Source organism: Carassius gibelio, chromosome B22 (assembly GCF_023724105.1).
Source record: "Carassius gibelio isolate Cgi1373 ecotype wild population from Czech Republic chromosome B22, carGib1.2-hapl.c, whole genome shotgun sequence".
Lineage (NCBI taxonomy): Eukaryota > Metazoa > Chordata > Actinopteri > Cypriniformes > Cyprinidae > Carassius > Carassius gibelio.
This window is the reverse complement of record NC_068417.1, coordinates 22,652,692-22,680,680: the sequence shown is the minus strand read 5'-3', so window position 1 is coordinate 22,680,680 and position 27,989 is coordinate 22,652,692. Positions and strand designations below refer to the sequence as shown.

The 27,989-nt window shown below is 37.2% G+C and overlaps 2 protein-coding genes across 2 annotated transcripts in view; both read left to right on the top strand.

Moving 5' to 3' along the window:
• Positions 1-17,856, top strand: part of ahr2 (aryl hydrocarbon receptor 2) — a 55,827-nt gene extending 37,971 nt beyond the window's left edge. The window contains exons 3-11 of the mRNA XM_052589174.1: positions 7,175-7,299; positions 8,307-8,396; positions 10,882-11,002; positions 11,313-11,452; positions 11,673-11,875; positions 11,984-12,093; positions 12,257-12,398; positions 12,483-14,274; positions 15,156-17,856. Coding sequence (XP_052445134.1) covers positions 7,175-7,299; positions 8,307-8,396; positions 10,882-11,002; positions 11,313-11,452; positions 11,673-11,875; positions 11,984-12,093; positions 12,257-12,398; positions 12,483-14,274; positions 15,156-15,263 — 2,831 coding nt within the window. The 3' untranslated portion in view covers positions 15,264-17,856. The remainder of the gene's footprint in view (positions 1-7,174; positions 7,300-8,306; positions 8,397-10,881; positions 11,003-11,312; positions 11,453-11,672; positions 11,876-11,983; positions 12,094-12,256; positions 12,399-12,482; positions 14,275-15,155) is intronic.
• A 2,524-nt stretch (positions 17,857-20,380) lies between these two features.
• LOC127988300 (aryl hydrocarbon receptor) overlaps positions 20,381-27,989 on the top strand; it is a 39,473-nt gene continuing 31,864 nt past the window's right edge. Inside the window, exons 1-2 of the mRNA XM_052590967.1 lie at positions 20,381-21,298; positions 22,789-22,976. Coding sequence (XP_052446927.1) covers positions 21,258-21,298; positions 22,789-22,976 — 229 coding nt within the window. The 5' untranslated portion in view covers positions 20,381-21,257. The remainder of the gene's footprint in view (positions 21,299-22,788; positions 22,977-27,989) is intronic.

The following is a 27,989-nucleotide window of genomic DNA, read 5'->3' as shown; positions in this document are numbered from 1 at the left end:
ATTATTAACTGGTGTTAATCAATCACTCAAAACACACATTAAAAGACATAATAGCATTTATTTAACAACAGTCTGCATTTGTAACTTTTGTCATACAGACTAAGGATGTAGGCTTAAAGGGAAAGTTCACCCAAAAATGAAAATTTGCTCTGAATTCACTCACCCATCCAAGATGTAGTTGACTTTTCTTTTCTTTAGTTGAACCGTAAAGAAGTTTTTAGGTGAAACCATTGTGTTTGGCAATTCATAAACTGCATGTCTCTGGCTGTCGGCTTTTGAGAGTCAGATAAACATGTACAGACAACACCAAATTACAGAAGGCTCCTGAGGACACATTGAGGTCTTCTGAAGCTAAACTGGCTTCCACAGACGTGTAGTGTATGAATCGCCAAGGATCACTGTATCAGATAAAAATCTTCTTTACTGTTCAACTGAAGAAAAAAGTCACTGATGCCTGGGATGGCCTGAGCGTCAGTTTAATAGCAGGAAGTTAACATTTTTGGATGAACTATCCCTTTAAAGTGCTCCAGTTGTCAAACATTACATTTGCAATACAACTGCAAAAATATTTCAAACATTTGTTTAATGCACTTAAAAAAGACTAAAGTTAAACGAAATGTCACTACTTTTCACAATTTCATCTTTAATTTCACAATTTAAATCTTAAAGAAAAACATTAATGAACCAGTTGTTAACAGTTCAGCTGAACTGAGTCAAGTAAACGCTAATCACTATATTTATATACTGTAGTGCTTTTTGCAACACAGATTGTGTCAAAGCAGCTTTACAGTATTAAACAGAAAAATCATGTGTCGAAGGAACCAAAATGCCATCGTTCTCCTCTGGCTAGAAATCAGCAGTTTAACTGCAGGCTGCAGCAAATTCAGATTGTGCAGAGGACTGGTCTGGTTCCCATGGTCTTGTGCTGATGGCAGTCTAGGTGACAAGGTCTTTGGAGGGGATCTGTCTCTAGGGCTCATCTAGAGCCCCTCTCACACTGTGATTACGGCAAATACACTGGTAAATTGTTCCGGCAATTGTTCCCGGGTCACTAGATTTTGAACTTTCACACTGCCAATGTTTACCCGGATATGTGCGTGCTTTCACACACAACCCGTAAAGATCCCGTAACGACACATGACATCAGGGAGTGACGTGTAATGTACGAGTCGAAAACGTTAGGCACGTTATACTTTCACTGAAGCAAGCGGACGATCTCAGAGCCAGTGCAGAGAGAGAGAAACTAACTAACTGATCTCTCTCAGATTAAAAAAGAAGAAAGACAACGTTCCCTAAACAGTTAATTTCCCTCATATAATTCATACAATGCTTATTGTGTTTTTATATAGCCTATGTTGTAGGCTACGTTTGTGTATAAATATATAAGGTTTAAATAATATGTTTACATCTTTTTCAGTAGGCAAATTTTGATAGATTCAGTCTAGTACAAGTACAAGTACAAATCTTAGTACAAGTACAAATCTTTATTCAGTGCCACTTACCTGATCCATTAACCTGACATAACATAACATAAATAACGGAAATAAAAAAAAATCTGTGTAGACGTAATATGTCTCCGCAACTACATAATTTTCTTTATTCTGTTTGTTTAGTTTATTTAAATTAAATTATTTGTCACTTTTCTGTCAAGATTAGGCTTATTAGAGAACATTCACAAAACTCTGCTGGCAAAAAAAAAAAAATAGCTTGCTGCAATTTATTTATTTATTTATACATCAAATTATGGCAAAAACCGTGACCAGGGGTGCACTTAAGTGGTTCGCAGATCCGCATGCACGACCAAAATAAAACATTTGTTATATAAATATGTTCTGACAGCGCATTTGCGTACCGACATAGTTGACAGCTGTTAATATACAATTACCATTTTAGATCACAAACTGTACTATATTAAGTTTTATTTTCAACCTCAAAGCATATATCTAGTCTATGTCATGCCGTTTTCAAAGCACAATGCAAAACTGTAACATTCATCCACTGACGCTCTTTAATCAGCAGCAGCGCTAAATCCGTAAGTGCGTACACTTACTTGCCGGCAACCTGCCAAAATAAAAGCCTGCTGATTTTAAGTTTGAATGTGATGAAAACGCTTTCATTTATTTATTTTTAGACGCTTTTATCCAAAGCGACTTAAAATTGGGGAATACATGAAGCGATTCTTCTTAAAGAGGCAAACAGTGAAAGTAGTCATAAATATTAGCATTTTATTTTTAAGTTTACTATAAAATAAATCAATTTGTATTTAATACTAGGACTGTCTTTTATTTTTTATAATATTATCAATTCATTTTTTATAGTTATATTTAATGGGTCACGCTATATGCAGTGTGAGGACCAAACCAAATCTCCAGGTTCTCTTATGAGAACCAGGATGAAAAAAGCCCTGCAGCCCTGGTTTATGACTATGCATATATCCAGACATGCTGTCTTCTGCATCTTTTAAAACCTAGCAACTTTCCCTCTAGATCAAGAGTTGTACTATGCATCATCCAATTTGCCTCTTTCTTGTAACTTTGCATGTGCACATAAACAGTAGTCTCAATGTTAATGAATTCCCCCATAGACTTTTAATTAGTCCTGTTAGAAAACACATTAAGGGGCACTAGTTTGGACCTCAGTCAAGAGAAAAAACTGCTGCGATCGCTGATGGTGTGTCTGAGAGGTATCATGGAAGACGCAGGTACCACAATCCTCATTCCTTCAAGTACAAACCTGTCCCCCACCACAGAGACAGAGAAAGAATCAAAGTCAAAGTCAAGGTTTTCCTTACAACGCGAGAAAAAAAAAACAATGGCTCAATTCAACACTGGAGTTTCAAAGCCTTTAAAATCCCAGTGGGTAGGTAGGTGTACAGAGACTTTGCACTTTGGCAGAATATAAGACAAGACATACCTGTCGCACAAAATCTTTGAATGCTGCGGGCGGCTAAATTTTTATAAAATCAATCAACTGTGTTTACTTTGTTCGATAGAGTCGTGTTCGAGTGTAGCGCATACAAATAATTGGCAGCAACACTTGAAATCTACATGAAGTGTTAAAACACTGATCAAGCAATGTTAATACCTGACAAGAGCATGTTAACTTTAACTATGTGTTCATACATGCAGACAAAGACTGTTTGTTCTTTATAAAACGACGGCTAGCAAACGGCAAGCAGACTTTGCCCACAAACTTTTCGCACAGTTCACTCTTTATTTATGTTTTTCGCAGTCCAGTTTTACGTTCTTTCAGGATTTGCGTATTTATGAATTTTGCTGAATGGGGCCAAGCAAAAAAAACGATAACAAGAAGGAGAGATTATTATTCATATAGCCCAACATTTACAGTGTCAAGTGAGGCGAAGAAAAGGATTGGTAAACGTCTGGGAAGTTGTCCAATTTGTTAGCTAATAGGGTTCAGGTGCTGTCAAGAATTTAGTCATTCTCAGCACGCGAGGTTATTAAACCACAAGCCAAACGAGGGCCCAGTGGGTTTCCCTTGCTCGCCCGCTCTCAGTCTTCATTTGTCACTCTCTGGAACCCTCAGGACACACAGTGTGCCTCCCTACGCATTTTCTGGAGACACCATCCGGACACAGAGAGAGAGAGCAGAATGTGTTGTTTTGATTATTGGCTTATGCCTTTAGCTGTGAGCCCCAAACACTGTGCTGTTTGCGTCGTAAGTATTGCAAAGTATGAAGGCGCAAAAAGAAAAGTGAAACTGAATAAGCAGAAAACTGAACGGCAGTTTTGGACGTTCAAAATAATTAATCAAAACAGTAGGTGCTTCTATGCCGACGCATTTAATCTATTGTCAATTTAGTATTTTCTAAAAACGTTGAAATTATTTCCTTTGTATTCTGACATTGTTTTCGGTAACTGCTCTAGATAACACCAAAATATTGATGGTAGTTAATGAGTCATCCAATCAGGAACATGTTTTAAATTTTGGGAACCCTAAGCAATTCTGTGACCTGGGGCCCCATCTATACAAAACTCTGTAGGGGCCCCATGCATTTGTGTGGTGGTTGAATGCGGAACGCCCCCCATAAAATAATGGCAAGGGAAACAGAGTTTGAACTCTATTTCAATTTTTGGTTTTCAGCTAAATTAAAACTTAAATTCTGGGAAATTAGATTTAAAAAAAGCATTGTCATTGTATTAAGTAGATATGTTCTCAAACAAGAACTTAACCTTCTGGTCAAAAAGCCTCCTCTCAACTGGGTACCACTGGTGACTCAGCAAAGGGTGTAGCCCTCCACATTCAGCCGTGAGCTTCAACTCAAAACTGGCCCAATTTGAGCACAATTACTGAGAGTTTTTTGTCGAAAGAAAGGTTAAAACAGAAAAGATCAGAGGCAGATGAAAGATGAGATCATTGTGTGGGAGGCATCGAGACCCAGAACGGGCCTTTCAGTAGGTTTAATGACCCGTATTAGACAAGTTTGCCCTGTTCATGATCACCATCGACACCAGACCTCCCACTTTCTCCAGAACTGGTTTGGAGATTGTCGAGAGATGCCCAGTACAAAATTGAAGAGTATAAAGAAGACGTACAGCAGACGGAGGGAAGGAACACAAGGGAAAGAGCACGTCGTGGTTGCATTGAGGGGCCATGTGTGTTGAATTACTGTAATGGCAGATGAACAGACGGCAATTGATTGGTGGTTCTGATTGTCTGTGTGTGTGTGTGTGTGTGCATTGAGAGTGCAACCACTTGCCCGCCGGACTTTATTTTCATCTTTTTTTTTTTTTTTTTCATATCTGGAAACAGGTCAGCGGAGGCCAGTGTGATCCGTGAAGAAGAGGTTGATCATGATTACATAGATGTTCCACCAACCTCCATTTTAATAACAGGCTCGATGTGCTTATGAAAGACTGGAGTTTTAAATACAGAGTCAGAACGGGACCACATGGCCAATAGGCTGCCAGTGTTTGACAGACATGCGTGCCAGAAGTGTCAAGAACGTCGGAAAGGGTTCAACAGGGGCGAAACCAAACACAAACCCATTTTGGCTAGCTCACAATTGTGTGTTGGTCTGTCATTGGGTTGTTGTGAGTCAGTAGACTATGAGACTCCTGAGCAGCTGGCTCACTGTGTGTGTGTTAGCGCTCTTTAGCTTCAGAAGCCTAGCGGCGACAGCGCTAGGGGCCAAGTGGTCTGTTTTCCTCATCAAGAGTTCTTCCCCTTGCTCTCTTTGCAATCCGTAGTTATTTCTTTGGTGTGGTGGCAGAGTTTGTATTACATCCCTATTTACTTCGCCATCAAGATCTGTGGTGAATGTCTACAGAACGTTGTCTTTGTTTCTGTCTTTCTTCCTTTTTGTTGTTGTTTTTTTTTACATTTGTCTGCAATTTAAACTGGCAGACCAATCAGCAGTCCATGTTTAAAGTGGTTTGCATTCGCCTCAGCTTTTTCCCCCACCAAATAATCTCTCAACATCTGCGTCCTGTGGGGAGATATTTTTGGTCCTTAGCAGAAATGCGCTGTTCTTTCCCCTCCTCCACTTCTTCTTCACCTTTCCCTCCCTTCTCTTTCTTTACTTCAGTCTTTTCTGTATCTTTTTTTTCTCCAAGAGTTGCGATAGAGAGTGTTTGATAAGGTCTAGAAATAGCACGGCATCTGCACCGGTCAGGGAGGAAATGTCTTAGTGAGCCGCACCCTCTGGCTTATGTTAGCTCAGCGCTAACCTAGCGCTAGACATTTCCACACACAAAAAAAACTCTCCCAACTGAAGTATTACACACACTTCTTGATGGTAAACTTGAGAGATGTGATTTATCAGTTTGTTTATCATGTATTTAGAGCAATGCAAATTTTAAATTACACATTTTTACTTTACTGAAATGGAATGTATGGAAAATATGATGAAACCAGACAAAAACAATCAAGAATTTGGAACTATTACTGGAAATTCAACGAAATTGTTTATCTGTGTTATTCATAATGACGTCATTTGAAGCTCTTTTGTACAGTAGTGAAGTTAGACCCATTTAGAAAACTACTTTTTTTCCCTTAGACATTACATATTGCGTCGTGTGAAGAGTGTTGATGTGTGTGTCTGTCAGGCAGAAAATGTGTGTGCTGTGTGAGTGTTGAAATCTTTTCTCTTTCTGACAGCTGAAAAAAAGTTTATGACACAAGTTGTGTGCGGTCAGTGCTGAGCACCAAAGAGTGATCTTAGATTTTACACCAAGTTTACCACAGTGATTACTTTACACTAAAGGTAGTGGGTTACCAGAGAGTCTACATCAGAGTTTTCTCTTTAGTTTACATCAAAGTTTACCTCAGATTTTACCTGAGTTTGTTTACCACTAATTTTACCTCATTTAATCTTGAAATAATTCACATCTACCTCTGTTTTGCCTCATGTTTTATTTTAGTTCACCACAGATTATAGTTCAGTTTGCCTCAGTTTTTAACAACGGAGTTCACTGGATTTTACACCATATGTTCTCTAACATTAGGTCATATTTACCTCATATTTTTACCTCAGTTTTCCTAAAATGGTACCTATGATTTTGCATCAGTTTACATTACTTTACATACTTGCAGGTTTACCTTAGAGCTTGCCTCACATTTTGCCTCAGTTTACCTGAAATGTTACACTCTGACTTTAGTTTACATAGGCTAATTTTCTTCATGTTTACCTCCAGGTTTGCCGTGCATTAGTTTAGAATGTACTTCAGATTATTTAAAATTTTACCACAGAGTTTGTCTCACAGCTTACTTCACAGTTTACCTCTATGGTTACTTACTGATATTGTAACATGCTTGCACATTTTATTGCCCTTGGACATGATGTTGAAGTTTTAGCTTGTGTAACCAAAGGTGGCAAGACTCAAATGTTCAGGGAAGCGACTTGCTGCTTGGCCATGTGATGTTTTTGTATGTTTGTCAGCAAAATGGTGCAGCGAACACAGTAAATAACTGGTGCCAATTTTACTTTACATTTCTGTAAAATCTTTGGTACAAATCTGGTTAAGTTATTTTATTACATGGTTTTTGCTTATCCCCATTCCTTGTAATGTACTATTTTAAAGTAATGAATTATTGCACTTTGTTCAAAGCTGTCTAAAGAAATTGTCTTAAAACAGAATTGTTTAAAACAATGGTATAAATCTTACATCAAACTGACACAGAATGACCCTTTTTCCTCTCTTCTTCCCTTTAGCCACAGTCAAAAAGACTGGAGGAAATGGATGGATGAATGACCGTTCAGGGACATTTGGAGGAAATGGACATTCACCGACCAGTCTGGATGGAGTCAATTTCTCAGAAGGGGAACTGTTGTTGCAGGTAAAATGCATGTAAACGAACCAATTCCTTGATCTCATTCCTTGCAAATTCCCAGGAATCGCCATCCTGATCTCCCATTTTGTACCTCCTTTTCCACCTAAAATGCCCTGGTTTGTGTGAACAGTATCATCTGCTGGGATTTCTTCTCATTTTCCACATTTTCAGTCTAAGGTCAGACCATTTTGCTATATGCAGGGGTCTTAAATCAGTTTCTGCCAACTCCAGAAAAGTCGTGGCCAAGCATCAGTGAACTTTCTAAATCATCCATCACTTTTGTACACCCTCATTTGCTCCATCTTGTATTCATTTATGCTGCGCCAAGAAGTTGGTAATTTCCCAATATGTTAGTGTGTGTGTGCATAGCACGTAAAAGTGTAAAAGTTTCCTGATTCCCTGGAAAGATGATAAAACAAACAACAGCCATGAAGATCATCCATACACGCTCAAACAAAACACTTACACGTCATAAACTCATGAAAGACATTTTGGTTGACATTTAGTTTATTATAACTGTTGGTACACTTGTTGAAAAGGAATGAAGTTTGAGCAATCAACATTCTCCATTGTCGACTAATGTTATCCTATCTTGTAAACTATATCACGTTACTTTTCACCTACAGATATTGAGAGTTCCTTTTCAGCTACATCTCAATCTCCTTCTCTCTCTCGCTCTCTCTCTCTCTCCATTGTTTGAGGGCTGTTGGTTCCTGTGCGTGACTAGTGGCGATATTCACCCCCTGTCTGTTGTCATGTTCAACACCTTAACAAAAGCTTGGCTAATTACATGGGATGTTTACTGAAAAAAAAGATGTAAAAGAAGAAAAATGGCCCCATTATCCCCACCCATCTACAGTCTTACATACACAATCCCAGCCACCGTGTTTAGCATGAAACAAACCAAAACATTTCAGCTTTTCTTTATTAAATACCCCAACCATGAAACCTTCGTCAGCAAATTAACGTGTTTTAGTATTGTCATTGACGATTCTATCTAATTTTGTTTTCAGGCCCTCAATGGCTTTGTGCTGGTGGTCACCTCCGAAGGTTACGTGTTTTATTCGTCTCCAACTATACAGGACTACTTGGGCTTCCATCAGGTGAGTTCAGATTTTTTTAACATTAGTCGTCTTCTCATACGGAAAAAAATGTAATGCACTTTGTACAGTTTACCAAGAAAATCTATATTCATATTCCAGCCTCAAACAATGCTTGTCATTTAATTGACAATTGATAAATCCAGCATAGTTATTAAATAAATTGACGAGTCATTCACCTGGAAACATTTGTATCATTCTTCAGTCATTTGTTGGTTTGACTTTCCTCAGCCTGGAGGAAGAGTAATGGCCTTTGCGAGAGTTTAACATGCCGCGCTATTTCCTACGGTTATGAATTACTATTATCGCAAGGATAGTGAACCGTGAACTGTTCTGTAACTGAAAGTCGGCTGCTGAAAACGCGCTGAGGGCGTCTGGGTTGTGATTACTTATTCGGAAAGGTGTCCGTTTACTGGTAAACCACCGTGGCGTCAGTGAGGATTTTATTTTATTTTATTAACAAACTAGTCTTATGTCGTTCGAAACACTCTTCTTCCTCGTCCTGCTTTGAACTTTTTCAAATTTATGTAAGCTAATATTTGCACATGCCTAGCGATTAAGTGTTGTTGTTTTTTTTTACCTTGTCACGCTGTGATATACATATCAGACATAGTTTGGTTTTGTTTATAAAAGAGGAGAAGCTCCGAAAAAGAACATCAAAGAGAGGCAAATTGAATGTTTGGATACTTCATTAAAGAACTCGCAAAACCTGTTCGTCTGTGAGTGAAGCACAGCCAGTTCAAGGAGATCTTGTGTTTGTGTTCCTGCGGTGTATTGTATGTATAGACTTTATGTATAGATCACATTAACAATAGCCGTTTCATTCCTATAGCTTGTAATAATAGCAAGTAGGCTATACATTACACAATATCTACTCAAATATACATTCTCTCTCGAAGCACGCGCAAATATTACAATACAGACAGTATGAATGTACTAAAAGAATATATGTACACCTATATGATATGTGAATAAGAACTGAGGTGTCTCTGTGTGTTTGTTGGTGTGCATATAGTCTGCGCTTGTTATTGTGTACCTGTTTTTCCTCACTAAATCAATTTCCCTGGAGTGTGACGTTCCCTCTCTAGCAAGTCCAGGTCGCCAGGGTTACACAATCAGGCAGGCCTGTGCCACCTGCACACAAACGCAATCATTTCTACCCTCTGCTACAGCGATCTGAACACCTGTTGTGATTTGGCTTGCTAATAACTATTCACATGCTTCTAATTACTTATTTTTATTTTTTAGTCCATGTCATAAGAATAAATTGTGTTATATAAAAGAATGCACCCAAGCATCGCTGTGTGTGGCTTTGTTCATGAATCATTGTGCAGGTTAAATCCATCTGTTTATACTTACTGTATATATATGTAGTTTTTACAAAGATATATGTGTAAATATATCAGAGAGATGTATACATGTTTTAGAGCAATTAATATATATCTTTTCTTTCTACTCCCTTGCCTGTCTGTCCTCATTAACCTTTAAGTGTGTGTTTGTTGGTACAAGTTGTCATGAGTGGTTTCTGGACCTTGTCTGGTTTCATCCCACACCGTCCAGCCTGCAGCAATTAGCGCACACAGACAGTGCAAACATTGTTTTCATTGACCTGCTGAGGAGAAAGAGAGAGAGGACGCGGAGGGAAAAACAGGCAGAAAGGAGAAATGCAAGCCAAGCTGCAGTTACTCTTCCAAGCCTCTAGTGGGAAGCGTCTAAATTTTGATATACAGTAAATACAGCCTATCATTCAAAGTGATGTCTCTAGAGTCCACAAATGTGATGATTTTAAAGCTTTCTTATTAAAATTTCAGCAACAGGAAACTAAAGTTTCCATTTGCTTTCCAATTAGTTGAATTCCAAACAAATAATACGGTACAATATGTTAAAGGGATAAGTCATTAAGTAAAATTCTGTCATTACTCACCCTCATGCCATTCCAAACCTGTAAGACCTTAGTTTATCTTCTTAACAAATAATTAAGACAGTTTTGTTGAAATCCGAGAGCTTTCTGACCCTGCATAGACATGAATGCAACTACCACATTCAAGGCCCAGAAAGGTAGTAAGGACATTGTTAAAATAGTCCATGTGACATCAGTGGTTCAGTCGTAATTTTGTGAAGCTACACAAATACTTTTAAATGTATTTATTAAAGTTTTTTAAAGAATGTCTTCTCTTCTGTGTACTTCGACACGCATTCACAACAGAACGCCAGCTCCTGCATCTGCAACACCACAAACAAATTGTAAATGTAAAGTTTTTCTCGCTTCACCAGTCTTGTCAGAAAGACAAAAATAAACCTCTTTGCCCAGTATGCAATGAGGATTTGGTTGGCATTAACAATTACAACAGAACTTGAAAGTGGTTGTGGAAAACCCGTTATCATATTTCCCAGTCAGTTTATAATGGGAATGAATATTAGTGAATGCAGGATGCAGAACATGTCCTTCGATCATTTTTGGTAATGTCTTTTCTTATTGTCTTCACAGTCGGATGTGGTCCATCAGAGCGTATTCGAGCTCATCCATACAGACGATCGGGCCATGTTTCGAAGGCAACTACACTTCGCTCTCAATCCCACTTCGTGCGATGGTAGCGATGCATCTGATGGTTAGTAGTAACTCAATCCTTAATGGTGATGCCCAAGTAGGGATCTGTGAGTTCCTGGTAAGGTGTTGTCAACTTTTACCGGAGTGCCCAGCCTTGAATGTTTTGTGAATGAGCAGACTTCTGTTGTTACTATTACTGAATCAAGAAAGTATGTTCGTGGAGAACAAGACAGCTGTGGGAGTATCTGTTCTGATTTATAAAATGGAGTCTTGTATAAACCCAGGATGATGAACACTGCCAGTGATTCACAGCCAATTACATCACTGTTTTTTTTTTCCTCTTTTGTTTGGCACAACCAATCGGCCTCCAGCAATTCAAAGCAGCAGTGACATCACCAGAGATATGGTAAACTACAACCCTCAACACATCCCTCCAGAAAACTCATCCTTCTTGGAACGAAGTTTCTGTTGCCGATTCCGGTGCCTCCTTGACAACTCATCAGGCTTCCTGGTAAACATCCTAGACCTCTATTGCAACTTTATGCCTATGTAGAATCAATATTTCAGAATCATTGCAAGATTAACCTTTGATTTTCGTTTGATACGTTTGATTTTCTGTGTGCACAATAGTACAGTAACAACAACGGCTGTATAAATAAATCTGCTGTGGATTGTTTACACTCTGTGTCACACCCTCATGGGGCTAAATTGAATTTCTTGTCCTTCCCAAGGCCCTGAATTTCCATGGGAGGCTGAAATACCTCCATGGGCAAAACAAGTTGGCTGAAGATGGGACCCTGGCCCATCCTCAACTGGCTCTTTTTGTCATTGCCACACCCCTCCAGCCACCCTCTATCCTAGAGATCAGGAGCAAGACTCTTCTTTTCCAAACCAAACACAAGATGGACTTCACACCTCTGGGTGTTGACACCAGGTAGCTTTGATTAAGAAGCAAATGCAACTTTAGATTGGGCCAAAGAACTTTGAGAATGTGGTACAAGCCTAGTGTTAAAAATGTTCTTATCTGTTCCTCATTTTGCAGGGGAAAGGTGGTTCTTGGTTACACTGAGATTGAGCTGTGTATGAGAGGCTCTGGCTATCAGTTCATTCATGCTGCGGACATGATGCACTGTGCTGACAACCATGTCAGAAGTGAGTTATACTAGATCTTGACCAGATGTTTAATGTTTAGTTAAAGCCATGTCCATCATTTTTGTTGTTTATGAACTACGTAAAAATAGCAGTTTGATTTACATAGTATTTCTTTTTTTCTTTTTTTTTTTAATTCCCCTCTCTTTCTTATTCTTTATGATAGTGATAAAGACTGGAGAAAGTGGTTTAACTGTCTTCAGACTTCTCACGAAGGGGGGTACATGGATCTGGGTGCAGTCCAATGCTAGGCTTGTTTATAAAGGAGGAAGACCAGACTTCATTATTGCTCGACAAAGAGCACTAACGTAAGTTAAACCCGCTTTTTAAGAATATTGGTGTAGCTCTAGTCTCCTTGTGTCTCACATTATTATAATTTCTGTATCTTATAGTAATGAGGAGGGTGAGGAACACCTCCGTCAAAGGAAGTTGCAGCTACCTTTTAGCTGCCCCACTGGTGAGGGTGTCTTGTATGAGACTGGCCCCACACTGGACATCGCTGACATGCAAAATCCCAGCAAGGGCCAGAAGATGCAGAAACCTCCATCTCTGGACCCAGATTCTCTTCTCGGCTGCATGCTGAAACAGGATCAGTCTGTCTACAACAACAACAATGACCCCAATTCCCAGTTCACCCTTGACAAGGCTTTCGGGGATAGCCACGCCCTGCTCAATGTCCCTGGGAACACCTGGCAGCCGTCAGCCCTGAACACTGGGATAAAGGAGGAAAGTGTGGTAAAGGACATGATGGATAGCTTGCAACAGATTATTGGGGACAACAGTATTTGTGGGCTTCAGGGGTTTGATGTGGACGAATCGGACTTGAAGGAGTGGGAGAACACTCTGCTCAGGATGAACTACAGCAACGAAATGGAACTTAATGAAATCATCACCGATGACATCCTCTCTTATGTCGAGGATGCACTTTTTAAGGACAGTGGCATTCAGTTGCCTGAACAACTCAAGAGCCAGGGTTCATTTGTTGAGGTGCCTGAGTGTCTTCCAGAAATGGAACTACAGAATAACTTAGCTGTTAACCAGGAATTCAACTGCCAGGCAGATATACTCAGTGGATCCCCAGGTGCAGGTGGGTTCATCGGAATGAACATCCAAGATGAAGTGGACATCAGTAGCCCTGGAAGAGGGTTGGTGAAGCTCAACCATATGGGGCCACAGATGCTACCTGGCAACTCTTTTGGACAATCATTTGGACTAGAAGAGACAACCCAGAAGATGCCTGGCAATAATAACATTATGTTTAATCCTTCTCTTGCCATGCAGCAGCCGCCCCAAGTCAGGCTTGGTCTGCAAGGTGCCATCCAAGAGAATGGAATGGTGCCATGTGGCCAGAGAAACCTACAAACCGGAAACCAGCTCCATCACAACACAATGACTCTCCCTCTTCAAAGTCCTCTATTGCAGGGCACTTCCGCCCAGCCAATGGGCTTCAATGGCCAAAATTCCCTTCCTCAAAAACCGTTAATCAGTCAGAAACCTCAGTGGGTGTCTGACAGCAACAATATGATCGATAACCTGCGGAATTCTTGCACCCGTAATATTTCAAGTGTACAAGATGCGGGAATACACTCTGGCCCAACTCCCCAACTACAAGGACAGTTTTCTCTTCACACTCAAAACGCTGCCAATCCTGGACTGCCTAGCTGGCAGCAATCACAGCCTCAACCGGTCTCCAAATCATTTTCCAGTGGGCAACAGAATATGACGGGCTTCATCGGCCAAGTTACAGGCTTCCAAAGAGACCTGCTTGGAGAACTGATGTCGCATACAAACGGACAAGGATTCGGGTCTGGTTTCCTGCCCCAGACAACTGCAAATGGCATCTATCCTCAGCAAGGAGAGATGATCAACAACAGCCCTCATCTGACCACCAACAGCTGCATGTTCACCGGCACTCCTCAACCGACAGTGAACGGGACGCAGTATGGTTCTGCTGATCCAATGTCTTCAGTGCCATCCTGCCAGAGGGCTAAAGCTCTTGTTACCCAGAGTCCTAACCAAACATCCTGCTACTACCAAAGAGTTCCAAGTGAGTCAATCGTGGGAACGACGGTCATCCCACAAGAAGACACCAATATCAGCCCCATGGCCTGCCGAGTGCCACTTGGGTTAACTCCAGAGAACATACTTGCTCAGCAGTATCTCTCCTGCAATGGCCAGACACAGGTAAACTGTACTAACGTAATCCATGGTATAATTATAACTTCAAACTAGCTTGTTCTAGTTCAGAGATCAAAGCACCAGGTGTGTGGTTTCTCCCTATTTTTAGATAGAGTCTTGAAGTTTGTTGAGAATAGCGGAACTACCCTGTTCTTACCCCGGGCTCATTGTGTCATCGCACATCAAGTTCTTTTTTTCAAAACCGGTTGGGTTATCTCAGCTTTACCATTAGTCTCAAGTCTTTGTGACAAACAACACTTTGGGATGTTGCTACCGCCACCATGTGTAAAGAAAAACCATATGATTTTGAGGAAGTCTAGGGGTGGACAGAGACTCTCAAGATAAATTAATTCCCAATATGCTCAGTTGTTTTCTTTCCACATTGTGGAAGGAAGCAATTGAGGGCAGTCCAGAGTAAGACTAGGTGTCATATTTCTCGATATAATTCAGTTCTGATATACAAGCTCTCGATTTTGATTAATTTGGGTGTTTTTCAGTCATGTTGTCCATTTTGCTTAGATATGGAGGACATGCTCTCTCTGTTAGTGCTGTAAGTTATACAGTGCAGTGTCTTATTGAACTGTTCATTAAAATGTCATTGACACACTATCCCAGTATATTTTGAAGCATGTTAGGTAGTTTGAGCTGGTTTAAGCTGGTCATAACATTTTCAGGGATACTGCATTTTCTTAAATGTCTAAACCCTGAATAGTGTAGGAAGCCATTAAAGCAATGCATCAGTAACCACAGACTGGGCACAAAAGTTCAAAATGGAGGGAGTTCATTTTTTAATTCTTTTCCATGCACAACTTAATGAACATCATGACATGATTGCCACAGAATGGACAAAACATTCCTTTAATGGTTTCAATTTTGTCCTTCCACAGATCGCAAACCCTCCACTTAAGGAGAAAGGAACGCTCCATTTTCCATCGTTGGTCAATGGAACCACCTACTTTTCCGAGAACAACCAAAGCAGTTGCTGTGACTATTAGATCATGCTCAATATGGACTGATACATCAACAGTGCTGTGCCTTTTTCTAGGGGAAAAAAAAAAGCATAAATACGGCAACTTGTTTGTCCCTTGAGGGACATGCAGGTCCCTCGTGAGACAAGAGTGTCTGCTTTTTAAAGACTGAACACCTGCAAGACATTACAGAACTTTAAAAGGCGATTGTACCACACATTTTTTCAACACTTATCTACTTATCCACTTGTTCACACCCTCTCTGATGAGAAATAAGCAGTGGCAGAAAGAAAATATAAAACAATTTAAGTGCGTCCTTTTATCCCTGAAGGATATTGTTCTGTTTTGCCATCCTGCCATGGAAAAAGAGTGAGATGACGTGTGTAATAGCAAGGAGAGGTGTGTGAGCAAGTGTGTGTTTGTGTGTACGTGCGTGAGAGGTAGCCTAGAGTTCATTTGTGAAGTATGCAGAAGCAACGGTGAAACCTTTTAATTGCAGGGATGAAAATCTGAGGAAATTCAAGATGCACACAAGATGATATTTATTGGGGTAAGTTTCGATTCAAAAAGGGAAAGTCAATCGGCCTCAGTCAGCGCCTTTTATTTTGCCAAATGTGCGTGAAATTGGCTTTAAGCTTGGTGTTATCAATGTACCCAACTTTCTCGAAAGAAATGAATACTCTACTGATGGCCTCAGTGGCACCATTGGACTGTCAGAGCAAATTGTTGAATTTGTTGGCTGCAAAATTTCCCCAAAACTTCTCTGAAGCACCACTCACTGCAAGTTGTTAAGTTGACCAAGCAAAAATGAACAGTCCCCGACCACTTTTTCTTCTCAACAACACTTTTTCCATTGAAAAAGTAAAAACCAACTGGTCTTGTCACAATTTTATGGTTGCGTTAACCATATGTTTCATGTGTATTACAACAATATCTGAATGTTATCATATCATTCATTGTACAGTTTTTTTTTTTTTTTTTTTTTTTGTCTGTTTGTTAAAAAAAATCGTCTTTTGTACTTTTGTATGCATATAATCGAAATTATGGAAATGTCATTGAGCCATTTTTGTCCACTTTTTAATTTGCTGATTTCCTTCTTGCTTTCTATTTGCGTTAACACTTATGTGGAAGAATTCTAGGAATTCTTAAATAGTGTTGTGTGCCAGGAGAATCACAGCAGCCAGCATATCCTGCCTCCAGAAGAAAGGCAAAGACAGAAGGACTCCAAAAAAAAGTCAATGTTTGTTGAGAGAAAATTTGATTATTATTATTATATTTTTTTTTTTAATGGCCGCAGTGAAAGTCTTTATTCATCTGTGGTTTCATTCTTGGTTAGTCAGGAAATACAGCAGCAGCCAAAAAGTTTAGAAGAAGCACAGTGTAGAGAAAGTGCTCAAAACAGAATTCGGAAAATTGGTTTTGTGTAAATTTTACGCATTTAATCAAATGCGATTTCCATGGAAATTCTATTTCATGTAAAGTTTGTAGGCCTTGTTTTGAAAGAATATAAAGCCATTTGATTCGATTGTATCAGCACTTTGAATGTGTATGTATACCAAAACATATTTGTAGGAGATGCTGTAGCTATAGAAATATGACTGATTGGTTTTATTGTGCAAAATGAACTCTTTGAAAAGGCCTTAATAGCCTTAATTTTGTTCATATTTTTGACCGCTGTTGCTTCTGAGATTTATTCTTTCTCCCTGCAGTAAGAACAGAGTGTATGGTGTGATAATAACCGCAAATATATACAACCCTCAAACTCATGCATCCAAAGCCTTTTCCTTTCATCATCTGAAATGGGAACACTGCGTGCCTTAATTTCTTTCTGCCCAAAGGATATTCTACTTATTTACCTCCCGTCTTCACTCTCTTTGGACGAAATGATAGTGGCTTGCAGAGGAGGAATGGAATTGGAATGGCAGCTATAATTGAATCTGAGAAGTAATGTTTTTAACAACTGGTTGTTGTTTGCATGAACGGAATCGATTAAGCTAGTTTGCGAAGTGTTGTACATAGCCTTGCAGTTCAAGAGTTAAAGGACACTTTCTGTCCGTCTTCTTAAGCACCTTCAAACAGCTTTCGTTTTCTGAGATTAGCTACTTTTTTCGTCTTTGATTTCATTTGAACTGAAAGTTAAAGGAGTTGTTTTGTAAATAAGAGCGTTGTTTTTTTATTGCCAGATGTCTGCTGGCTAAGAGAGGAGGTTCGTTGACGCTAGAAGATTTGTTTGATTGATGGTTGGTTAATGGACGATCAGTTAGCTGATTGATCCGTTTATCACTGGACAGATTGATTACGCACAAATTATAGCGACGGATTTGGTTTGCGCTGATGTTCGTTTTCACGCTTTAAAATTTATCTATGTCCTAACAAGGCTATGAAACCTCTTCTTGCGCTGTGTAACTCCGTCCACAGTGCTGTATATTAAATCAGTGGTTCTCAAATGGCTTCGCTTCAGGACTCAGATTTACAGTGGCTTTTATTGTACAAAAGCCATTAGCCATAATTGTACAAAATGGCTCCCTTGTTTTGATAATTTCATGTATCTTATATACTCTCAGTAAAAGTTTTTCACTTTTTTTGTGAAATTAAATGACGCACAATAAAAAAAAACATATTTTTCTTTTGCTTTGCTTACTTAAATGCCCATAATTTAATAAGATGTTATAATAATGTTAATTTAATATTAAATAAAAATGAAAAAAACTCAACTAATTTTAATTTTTGTGCAGCCAGTAAGTTTGTTTAAAACACATCGTGGTGTCTAGGTCATTTTTATTTTCCAATCAAAACCTACCAGTTGAGAACCACTGATATTTGTAACTGAAATGTAGTTTTCAATGATAATTACTACAAATAAAATCCTGTATATCTATTTAGGAAACTGTTTATGACAGTTTCATGACTTTATTAAGGTGCCTAAATATTAGTGATTTGTTACTAGACAAGGTTTAGTGGTCCAGAAAATGACCTTTCATATTTTCTGTGCCTTCAAGTGCCATTGAATAATACAGGTTAGTAGTGGATTAGGCACCAGTAAACGACAAATTGACCTCACTGACAGCATTGAAATCCCCCAGTGCCAAAATAAATCGCACTTGTAAGAACGTCCTCCCCTTCACCACTAAGTTACGAATCTCTTAGGAAGAAATAATAGCACTTAACGCTTCAGATGCCTGCTTCTTGCATAACGAAGTGTTTGTGAGGCCTCTCTTAATGCAGTATCTGTGTTTTATTTGTTGTATCATTGTATGTCTGTTTCTTTGCTTGCTCACCCAGCACTGTAAATGCTTTTATGTGTACCCTATATCTTATTTTGTACATTATTCTGCACAACTGTAAAATCTGTAGGAGTAAGTGGCTGTCCCACAAATACAGGCTATACACACACACACACACACACACATCTATATTATATATAAGTATACGTATATATCTGTATGTAAAATATAGCTCTGGTTTGCTTTGTATTTGTATTATCAAATGATTCGTTTTTGTTGTGCCCTCATTGATATCATAATATTAAAAGGGGGTTGATGACTCAATGGCTTCAGCTGGTTATTTTACTAGATAGCTGTGGAAATATAGATAGATAGATAGATAGATAGATAGATAGATAGATAGATAGATAGATAGATAGATAGATAGATAGATAGATAGATAGATAGATAGATAGATAGATAGATAGATTGATTAACCACACGGGGGCGCTAATGTATATATTTTGAACGTGTGCCAGTATGCACTATTTCTATATTTCTATTAGTTTGAAGTGAAACTTTTAGTAAGGTTATGTTGACACAAGTCTTTTCGCAAGGGAGAGAGAGATAGAAAATTGACGTTGCATATGGGTGTGCACCCTGCGGTGTGGTCGCCCACAGTTTTACAGTGTGTCCTAGAACCAAACTGGGGAGATATGCAATCATTTTCGGATCGTCATTTATTCATTAGGTCTACTGCCCTTTAAATGCATCCCTATGAAACAGATGTGTGCAATGTGTATGAAAGAGTCAACAGCCTAACTTGCATGCATTAAAAGGGATTTTGCTGTGGTCCATAAACAAGTATTATATAATGTAAGCATTATAGTCAATAAATGTCGAACACACTTATTTAAAAAAAAAGCTTCCGAAAGCGCAGGAAATGATGCGTCATAACAGAAGCTTGCAAAAAGGAAATTAACCCCGGGATTTCACCGTGGTGCAAATTCTTTTTTCCTTTGCAAACACGAGACATGTAAGATCACATGTCGGTTAATGGAGTATAAATAGTTTTTTTTCCATACCATTAAAAATAGAATTTTAATTTGTTAGGGTAGAATATTTATTTTAAAACATTTGGATTAAAAAAAAAACGTTATTGAGAATGATCAATTTGGTGGTATATATAATTTTTTTTTTATTATTATTATTGAATTTTCAAATTAGTCTAGAGGTAAGGTAAATTGTGAGCCTGGACCACAAAATCAGTCATACATCGCTGCGGTATATTTGTAGCATTAGCCAAACATTAGCCTATATGGGTCAAAATTATTGATATTTCTTTTATGTTAAAGAAAATATATAATAAACAAAATCATTAGGATAGTAAGTAAAGTCATGTTCCATGGAGATATTTTGTACATTTCCTACCGTAAATATATAAAAACGTAATTTTTTATTAGTAGGCTAATATGCATTGCTAAGAACTTCATTTAGGCAACCTTAAAGGCGATTTTCTCAGTATTTTATTTTATATATATATATATATATATATATATATATTTTTTTTTTTTTTTTTTTTTTTGCACTCCCACATTCCAGATTTTCATATAGTTAGTTGTAGCCTATCTCGTCCTAATATTGTCCTATTCTAACAAACCATGCATCAATGGAAATCTTATTTATTCAGATTTCAGATTATTATTATTATTACTGTATAAAGATTATTATCAAAATTACCCTTATTACTGGTTCAATAGTTTCAGGGTCACATTTGTCAAAAAAAAGGGGGGGGGGGGGGGGTTCTGCTCCCTGATTGGCTAGAAGTGTCCAGATGTCTAATTAATATTAATCAGACTCGCCAGTTTTTCTTGGTAACTGCCCAGTATATAATCTCATTAATATTCATATTCCCGATAGTATGATTCGTTCCGGTGTTGTGCCCAATTCTGACCCCTGCCAGAATATTACCCCCCTAGTACTGGTAGATTTAGGTTTAGGTGGGGGAGGGGTTGTGATTAGAAAACCAGATAGCGAATTCAGAGAGGGATAATAATTTGGCGGCCGACTTCTGCTTTTTTTTTTCAAGTCTTCTGCGCGTCACGTTTCATTATTAATATTCATAAGCGAGTAATCGTAATCTCGAAGTGCGTTGACCAATCACAGAAGACGTAAAACCTGACGCCCTGTATCCTAGGAGATTTCTCCCCTTTGCCTTTAAGCCGTGGCCTCTGATGCTCTGCGCGCGCTCCTGCTTAAATCTGTGCCGGTTGCTTGGTCAACCAAAAGCGCGTAACCCTGCAAGCTGATGTCGGGGACGCGCCGCCGGGGGACTTGTGGAGCAGCAAGCTCGGACCAAAATGAATTAAGACACGAAGCTGGAACACATTATGACTGTGGATTTGGTTTATTCTGTGTAAATATAGATTATAATGTATTGTTTTGTCCAAGCACATGACTTTGGAGGGCTGTTTGTACAAGCTCAGCAGCACTGAGGATGTCGAATATGATGAAGAAGACCTGCTGTCACTTCTCATGTGAATGCTGAAGTATATCCGAAGAGGAATGACACTCTGTAACGCTGTTTTTGGCGTTTTAATGTCATTGAATGCAGTAGTTTGAGACAGTGGGGCTTCTGGGTGCCTTTTTGGACAGTTTACATTATATTTATTACACTTCTTCGGATTTTTTAATTTGAACACCCATGACCTGTCCAAGAAAACAGATTTTTTCTCATGTTTGAGTAGAAGGATTGAGGTTTTATCTGTGGTTAATTGTGGGTTGAATTCATTGGAGCTGAAGAGTTAGAGCCTTAAACATGTACGCAGGACGAAAAAGAAGAAAACCCGTGCAAAGAAGGTAAGTTTGAAGAATAAATGTGTGTTTGTGTGTGTAATGAATGTGTAGATGGACAGTTATTGACTTATAATTGGTCATTTGTTGTTTTGTTGGCGATTCTGACTCGAAACTCGTTACAGTACAGTAATATTCGTCTGACCCAAATCGCATGTGTAATCTGCTCTTTTAGGCCCATCTGTCTGAAGTAAATATTTATGTTGTCTGTTATTACTCTATTTAAGATCATCAAAGCATCCCTGGTATTAGTGGTTGCTATTTAATGTATGTGCATCGTGATATTATATTGCAGTTTTCATAAGGTGATTTATTCCTCCTTTTCGTTTCCGTTTTTGATCAAATGAAACTGTTCAAACAGGACAAATACATGAAATTGTATTATATTATATTATGTTAAAGACCCTCAAATGAAGTTGTGAACGCCATTCCTGCGAATCAGATAAGAGGCTTGGAAAATATTTTAAATAATGTATATAGCATGTTATATCATTTTATTATATTCATTATATTATTGTATAATTACAAATCAAATATATTTTATTTTGCAAAATATTTTGTTTAAAATATTATTTTTATTTGCATTATGTGTTAATCACTTTTTTTACAACATGATATTTTGATGGGATTTAGATGTTTCAAAATAAACGGATACTAGATTATTTCAATAAAATATATTTCTGTAACTATAAACCTTATATAATATACATAATTATGAAGCTAGTTTTGCATAAGTTTATTTAAATTCAAATATTTTATTTTGACAGTGAATGCAAAGCTTTCTAGATTTAGCATATAATTTATAGTTCTTGTATGTTAAAAATAAAGTATGTTAAATAATTTCTTCCACCTTTAATTTGTTTTAAGTGTAGACCAAATAGATTTCATTCAGAGCTTATTTTATACTCTTTGATAACAGAATTACCACTAATAATTATGTTTTGTATTTTTTTTTATATTTTCATTATATTTTATTATCTACAATATTTCGATCAGCTAGTGATTTTTTTAAACAGTTTTTTCCTTTTTGTATTTATCTTTGAATTACACTATCTTTTATCTATAATAAAATCGTGCATTCATATTTACAGTAACAGATGAATTGTTTTGTAACAGCTCTGTGTGTATGGATTTGTGATATGTGTGCGTTTCAGGGCTCAGACTTTACATTTGGGCGGTGACCCAAATTTGTATGTTGTTCAAAGGTTCACACAAATTTCCTTAAAATCAAACACTGAAACTTATTATTATGACCAAGAACAGCACAGGCACAACAAAATGCAAAATTATTAACATGACGGGCAGAAAAGGAAAGTTGACAATTGGGTAAATTTCGTAAAAACAACAGCCTGTGCAAATCAATGCGAGACTTGTGAATGTGGCTCCTGCATTTTCATGCCGTCCGTGATTGTCCAAACAGACCATGCATTTGAACAACACTGTTGAAAGTGATCTTAACGTGTGTGTGTGTGTGTTTTTTTTTAAATGTTGCTCAGTGTGAAACAACCCTCAGCCGAAGTGGTGAAGTCTAACCCATCCAAGCGTCATCGAGATCGGTTGAACTCTGAGCTGGACCGGTTGGCCAGTCTCCTTCCATTTCCAGAGGAGGTCACGAGCAGCCTTGACAAACTCTCCATCCTGCGGCTGAGTGTCAGTTATCTACGTGCTAAGAACTTCTTCACTGGTGAGTTCACGTGCCGCTCCCAAGTGGCTGGAGGTTGTGTAGCTGTGTAGACCGACAGTACTGTTGTAGTTAGTACCATGCCCTAATGCGAAGTCAGGAAGAACAGACTTTTATTTAGATATATTTAGACACAAGATGACAGACAGACAGACAGACAGACAGACAGATAGATAGATAGATGACAGACAGACAGATAGATAGATGACAGACAGATAGATAGATAGATAGATGACAGACAGACAGACAGACAGACAGACAGACAGACAGATAGATAGATAGATAGATAGATGTCAGACAGAAAGACAGACAGACAGACAGATAGATGACAGACAGACAGAGAGACAGACAGACAGACAGATAGATAGATAGATAGATAGATAGATAGATAGATAGATAGATGTCAGACAGACAGAAAGACAGACAGACAGACAGACAGATAGATAGATAGATAGATAGATGACAGACAGACAGATAGATAGATGACAGACAGATAGATAGATAGATGACAGACAGACAGACAGACAGACAGATGTCAGACAGACAGACAGACAGACAGAGAGACAGAAAGATAGATGACAGACAGACAGACAGATAGATAGATAGATAGATAGATAGATAGATAGATAGATAGATAGATAGATAGATAGATAGATAGATAGATGACAGACAGACAGACAGACAGACAGATAGATAGATGACAGACAGACAGACAGACAGATAGATAGATAGATAGATAGATAGATAGATAGATAGATAGATAGATAGATAGATAGATAGATAGATAGATAGATAGATAGATAGATAGATATATTAGAGACAGACAGATAGATGACAGACAGACAGATAGATAGATAGATAGATAGATAGATAGATAGATAGATAGATAGATAGATAGATAGATGACAGACAGACAGACAGATGTCAGACAGACAGATAGATAGATGACAGACAGACAGACAGACAGAGAGACAGAAAGATAGATGACAGACAGACAGACAGACAGATAGATAGATAGATAGATAGATAGATAGATAGATAGATAGATAGATAGATAGATAGATAGATAGATAGATAGATAGATGACAGACAGACAGACAGACAGATAGATAGATGACAGACAGACAGACAGATAGATGACAGACAGACATACAGACAGATAGATAGATAGATAGATAGATAGATAGATAGATAGATAGATAGATAGATAGATAGATAGATAGATAGATGACAGACAGACAGACAGATAGATGACAGACAGACAGACAGACAGATAGATAGATAGATAGATAGATAGATAGATAGATAGATAGATAGATAGATAGATAGATAGATAGATAGATATATTAGAGACAGACAGATAGATAGATGACAGACAGACAGAGAGATAGATAGATAGATAGATAGATAGATAGATGACAGACAGACAGACAGACAGACAGACAGACAGACAGACAGATAGATAGATAGATAGATAGATAGATAGATAGATAGATAGATGACAGACAGACAGACAGACATACAGACAGATAGATAGATAGATGACAGACAGACAGACAGATAGATAGATAGATAGATATATTAGAGACAGACAGATAGATAGATGACAGACAGACAGATAGATAGACAGATAGATAGATAGATAGATAGATAGATAGATAGATAGATGACAGACAGACAGACAGATGTCAGACAGACAGATAGATAGATGACAGACAGACAGACAGACAGAGAGACAGAAAGATAGATGACAGACAGACAGACAGACAGACAGATGTCAGACAGATAGATAGATGTCAGACAGACAGATAGATAGATGACAGACAGACAGACAGACAGACAGACAGACAGACAGACAGACAGACAGATAGATAGATAGATAGATAGATAGATAGATAGATAGATAGATAGATAGATAGATAGACAGACAGACAGATAGATAGATAGATATATAGATAGATGAACAGATACACAAAAACCAACAGATAGATAAAAAGATAAGTAGATAGACAGGTGAGAAGACTGATAAATGAACAAATATATAAACAAATAGTCAGACCGACAAACATTTTGTTAGTAAATAGTCTTTTTTCTTAAATATATATATTTATTTTCCCATATTTACACACTTCAGCTTGTTATTTTGCTTGTTAGTGCCACAATTGTGCTGCTCCGTCTCCTCCAAGAGTTTCATCTGTTTGTTTTTGGGATTTGAGTGTAGAAAAGCATCGGCGTCAGAACTTTAACCATCGTTTTCTCTATACACACAAAGATTCTGGCCGAAGCTTTTTGCTCATCTTTCCCTTCCAGCTTATGAAGGAAACATCATAACAATACGTCCACAATTTCTTCTACGCATGCATTACTACTCCTTTCCCTTCAGACAACAAATAATAAACTCGGAGCAAATTTGCGTCTGTAACCGCAGTGTTATTGGATAAATATGTCATTGTCTCTGTGACTCGGGAATGGAGACGGACATGCTGCGCTGCACTGCGGGAACAGACCTCCTCTGAGGCATGAATAATTAAACATAACAAGCTTAAAGAATTTATAAAATGGAGGGGTGTGTTTATTTAAGGAAGTGGAGTTTAAAATGGCTGTTCAGGTGGACGACTGATGAATTATGTGCATGAAGCTGGGTTTATGAATCATCTGGAGTTGTTGTTTTATAACAATGATGGATTGTTGAATTATTGTCATTGCAACATCATTTATATAACGTAATTTATGTTACTGCAGGGATCATTATTATAAATTGTTATTCCATTTACTTTTAAACATTAAAATCATTTGTGCTATCCAATAGCAGTCACATCTTGAAATAAACAGATTATTTATTTAATATAATATATTATAATTATTAAATAATCATTATGCATTTTAATGATAAAATAGCTTATATATTTAATAAAAAATATGTTATCCAGTGAATGCAGTGGATTCAAATTTTTTGTGCATTCAGGTCAATTTTTTTAATTAGAACTATATATATATATATATATATATATATATATATATGTTTACTAGCCTGGACCGTGTATTGCAAATAATTGTATTTATATATTTAATAATAATTGCTATAAAATAACTTTATTATTTATAATTTTATTTATAATTTTTCATCTTATAGTGTTACATAAACAGTTAAAAAGCTTTTTTTATACTCACATATAATAAATTTAGCAATTATTGAATTTTTGTTTTATAAATATTGTATTATTATGTAATACATTATTTAAATTACACATTGAAAACTGAATCATATAGGAAGTTTCTTAAAAGGGAAATGCAGATTGTTTATTTGTAAATTGTAGAAAATTATTTTAGCAATTTTACTTTTTTATGAAAAAGGCTGTTATTTTCTGGCTGTTATTTTGCTTTAATTTGTTTAGCTATGTTTTATGAATTTTTTTTTGTGTAGAACGGAGTATGAAAATGATCTCTGATCGCACCTTTTTGTACAGCGACTGACTCTGGATCAGCATAAACAGCTTCTGAAGGCCTCCCTGGGGAGGCAGAGATGTTGTACGACTGAATGTAGGTCAGTGTTTGCAGCATTTCTAATGCCTCAGGAAGCTTTCTGTGTTATCTGAGAGACGGCAACTAAAACAAGACCCCAATTAGACTTGCCCTTCTTTATAGTGCACTTCTTAGTGTTGTCTTTTCCTCGCTCTTTCTGTCTCTATTTATATTCTTCAACTCCGGGTCATGGCACCAGCGGTTACATTCCCCCTCTCTCTTCTATCCTTGAGAGAAACATAACATAATTTGTTATGCGTAAATAAAACATCATTTGTTATGAGTAAACAGAACAAATGCCAGCTTTCAGTAAAATGCTTGTTAGAACTGGGAAATAGAGCTAAATCTTTAGTTTTTTTCTTTTACTGTCTTCTCATGTAGTGAATCGGCCTCATGAATTAGGAATAGTAACGATTAGGAAAAATGGGTTTTGTTTTGTTTAAAAACGTTGAGATTCCAACACTTAATGTTGTTTTGTTTTGTTTTGATGCCGGGGAGATTACACCACAAATTTTTGTTAGTTTTTTTGTTTGATGTAGGGGAGATTCCAACACAAGATGGTTTTGTTTTCTGTTTTGCTTTGTTTTGTTTGTTTTTTTGTCAAAAATATTGAACGGATTTAAAAAAAAAATATATATATACTGGATCACTGAAAAAAAAAAAATAAATAAATAAATAAATATATATATATATATATATATATATATATATATATATATATATATAAAACGCATAATAAAATTAATAGATATATACAATATATATATTATTAATTTATATACAATGTATTATAATATAAAGCTAATATATTTTTAAGAAATTATTAAAATATTAATATATTCTAGTAATTTTTTTTTATTCACATTTTATTCACATTTTTCTGAGAACATCATGACGATCTTTAGTTTAGTTTTGTTTTGTTTTGAAATCAGTTTTGCCCACTAATGTGTTAAATAACTAAAGACAGAATTGCACATGAGAGCGTAATTCTGAGGCCACATTTGGATATCTGATTTCCGCCTAGAAGATTTTTTTTACCCCATATTTATATGATTATTTGTATTGCTAGCTTAATGCAGGGCAATCCTTAATCTTTGTATGCATGCTGGATACCTACGAATTAGGACTAAGAACCAGATGGCTCTTCATTTTGATCAACTTTAGCCATTAAAAAGTGTTTTTTTTTTCTTTTTTTTTTACCTTCTCTCTCTGTTTATTCGTTTATCTTTCCTCATCCGAGGTTCTTAGCATTTTTCTTTTTTTCTTTTTTTTTTTTACATAATCCTATTTTTAATTCCAGACGAATTCTGTATGCCGCTAAAAAATATTAATAGTATGCTTCCTGTGTGATTTAGCTCAGATATTACATATTTCTCCTGTTTTTGGTTGATTATTCATCATGCCAGACTAGCAAACTGTAACATAAGCACATTAAAACCAATGTTTCCGTATCATATGATAATGTGTCTGTATGATTTTTGCCACATTGAGGAG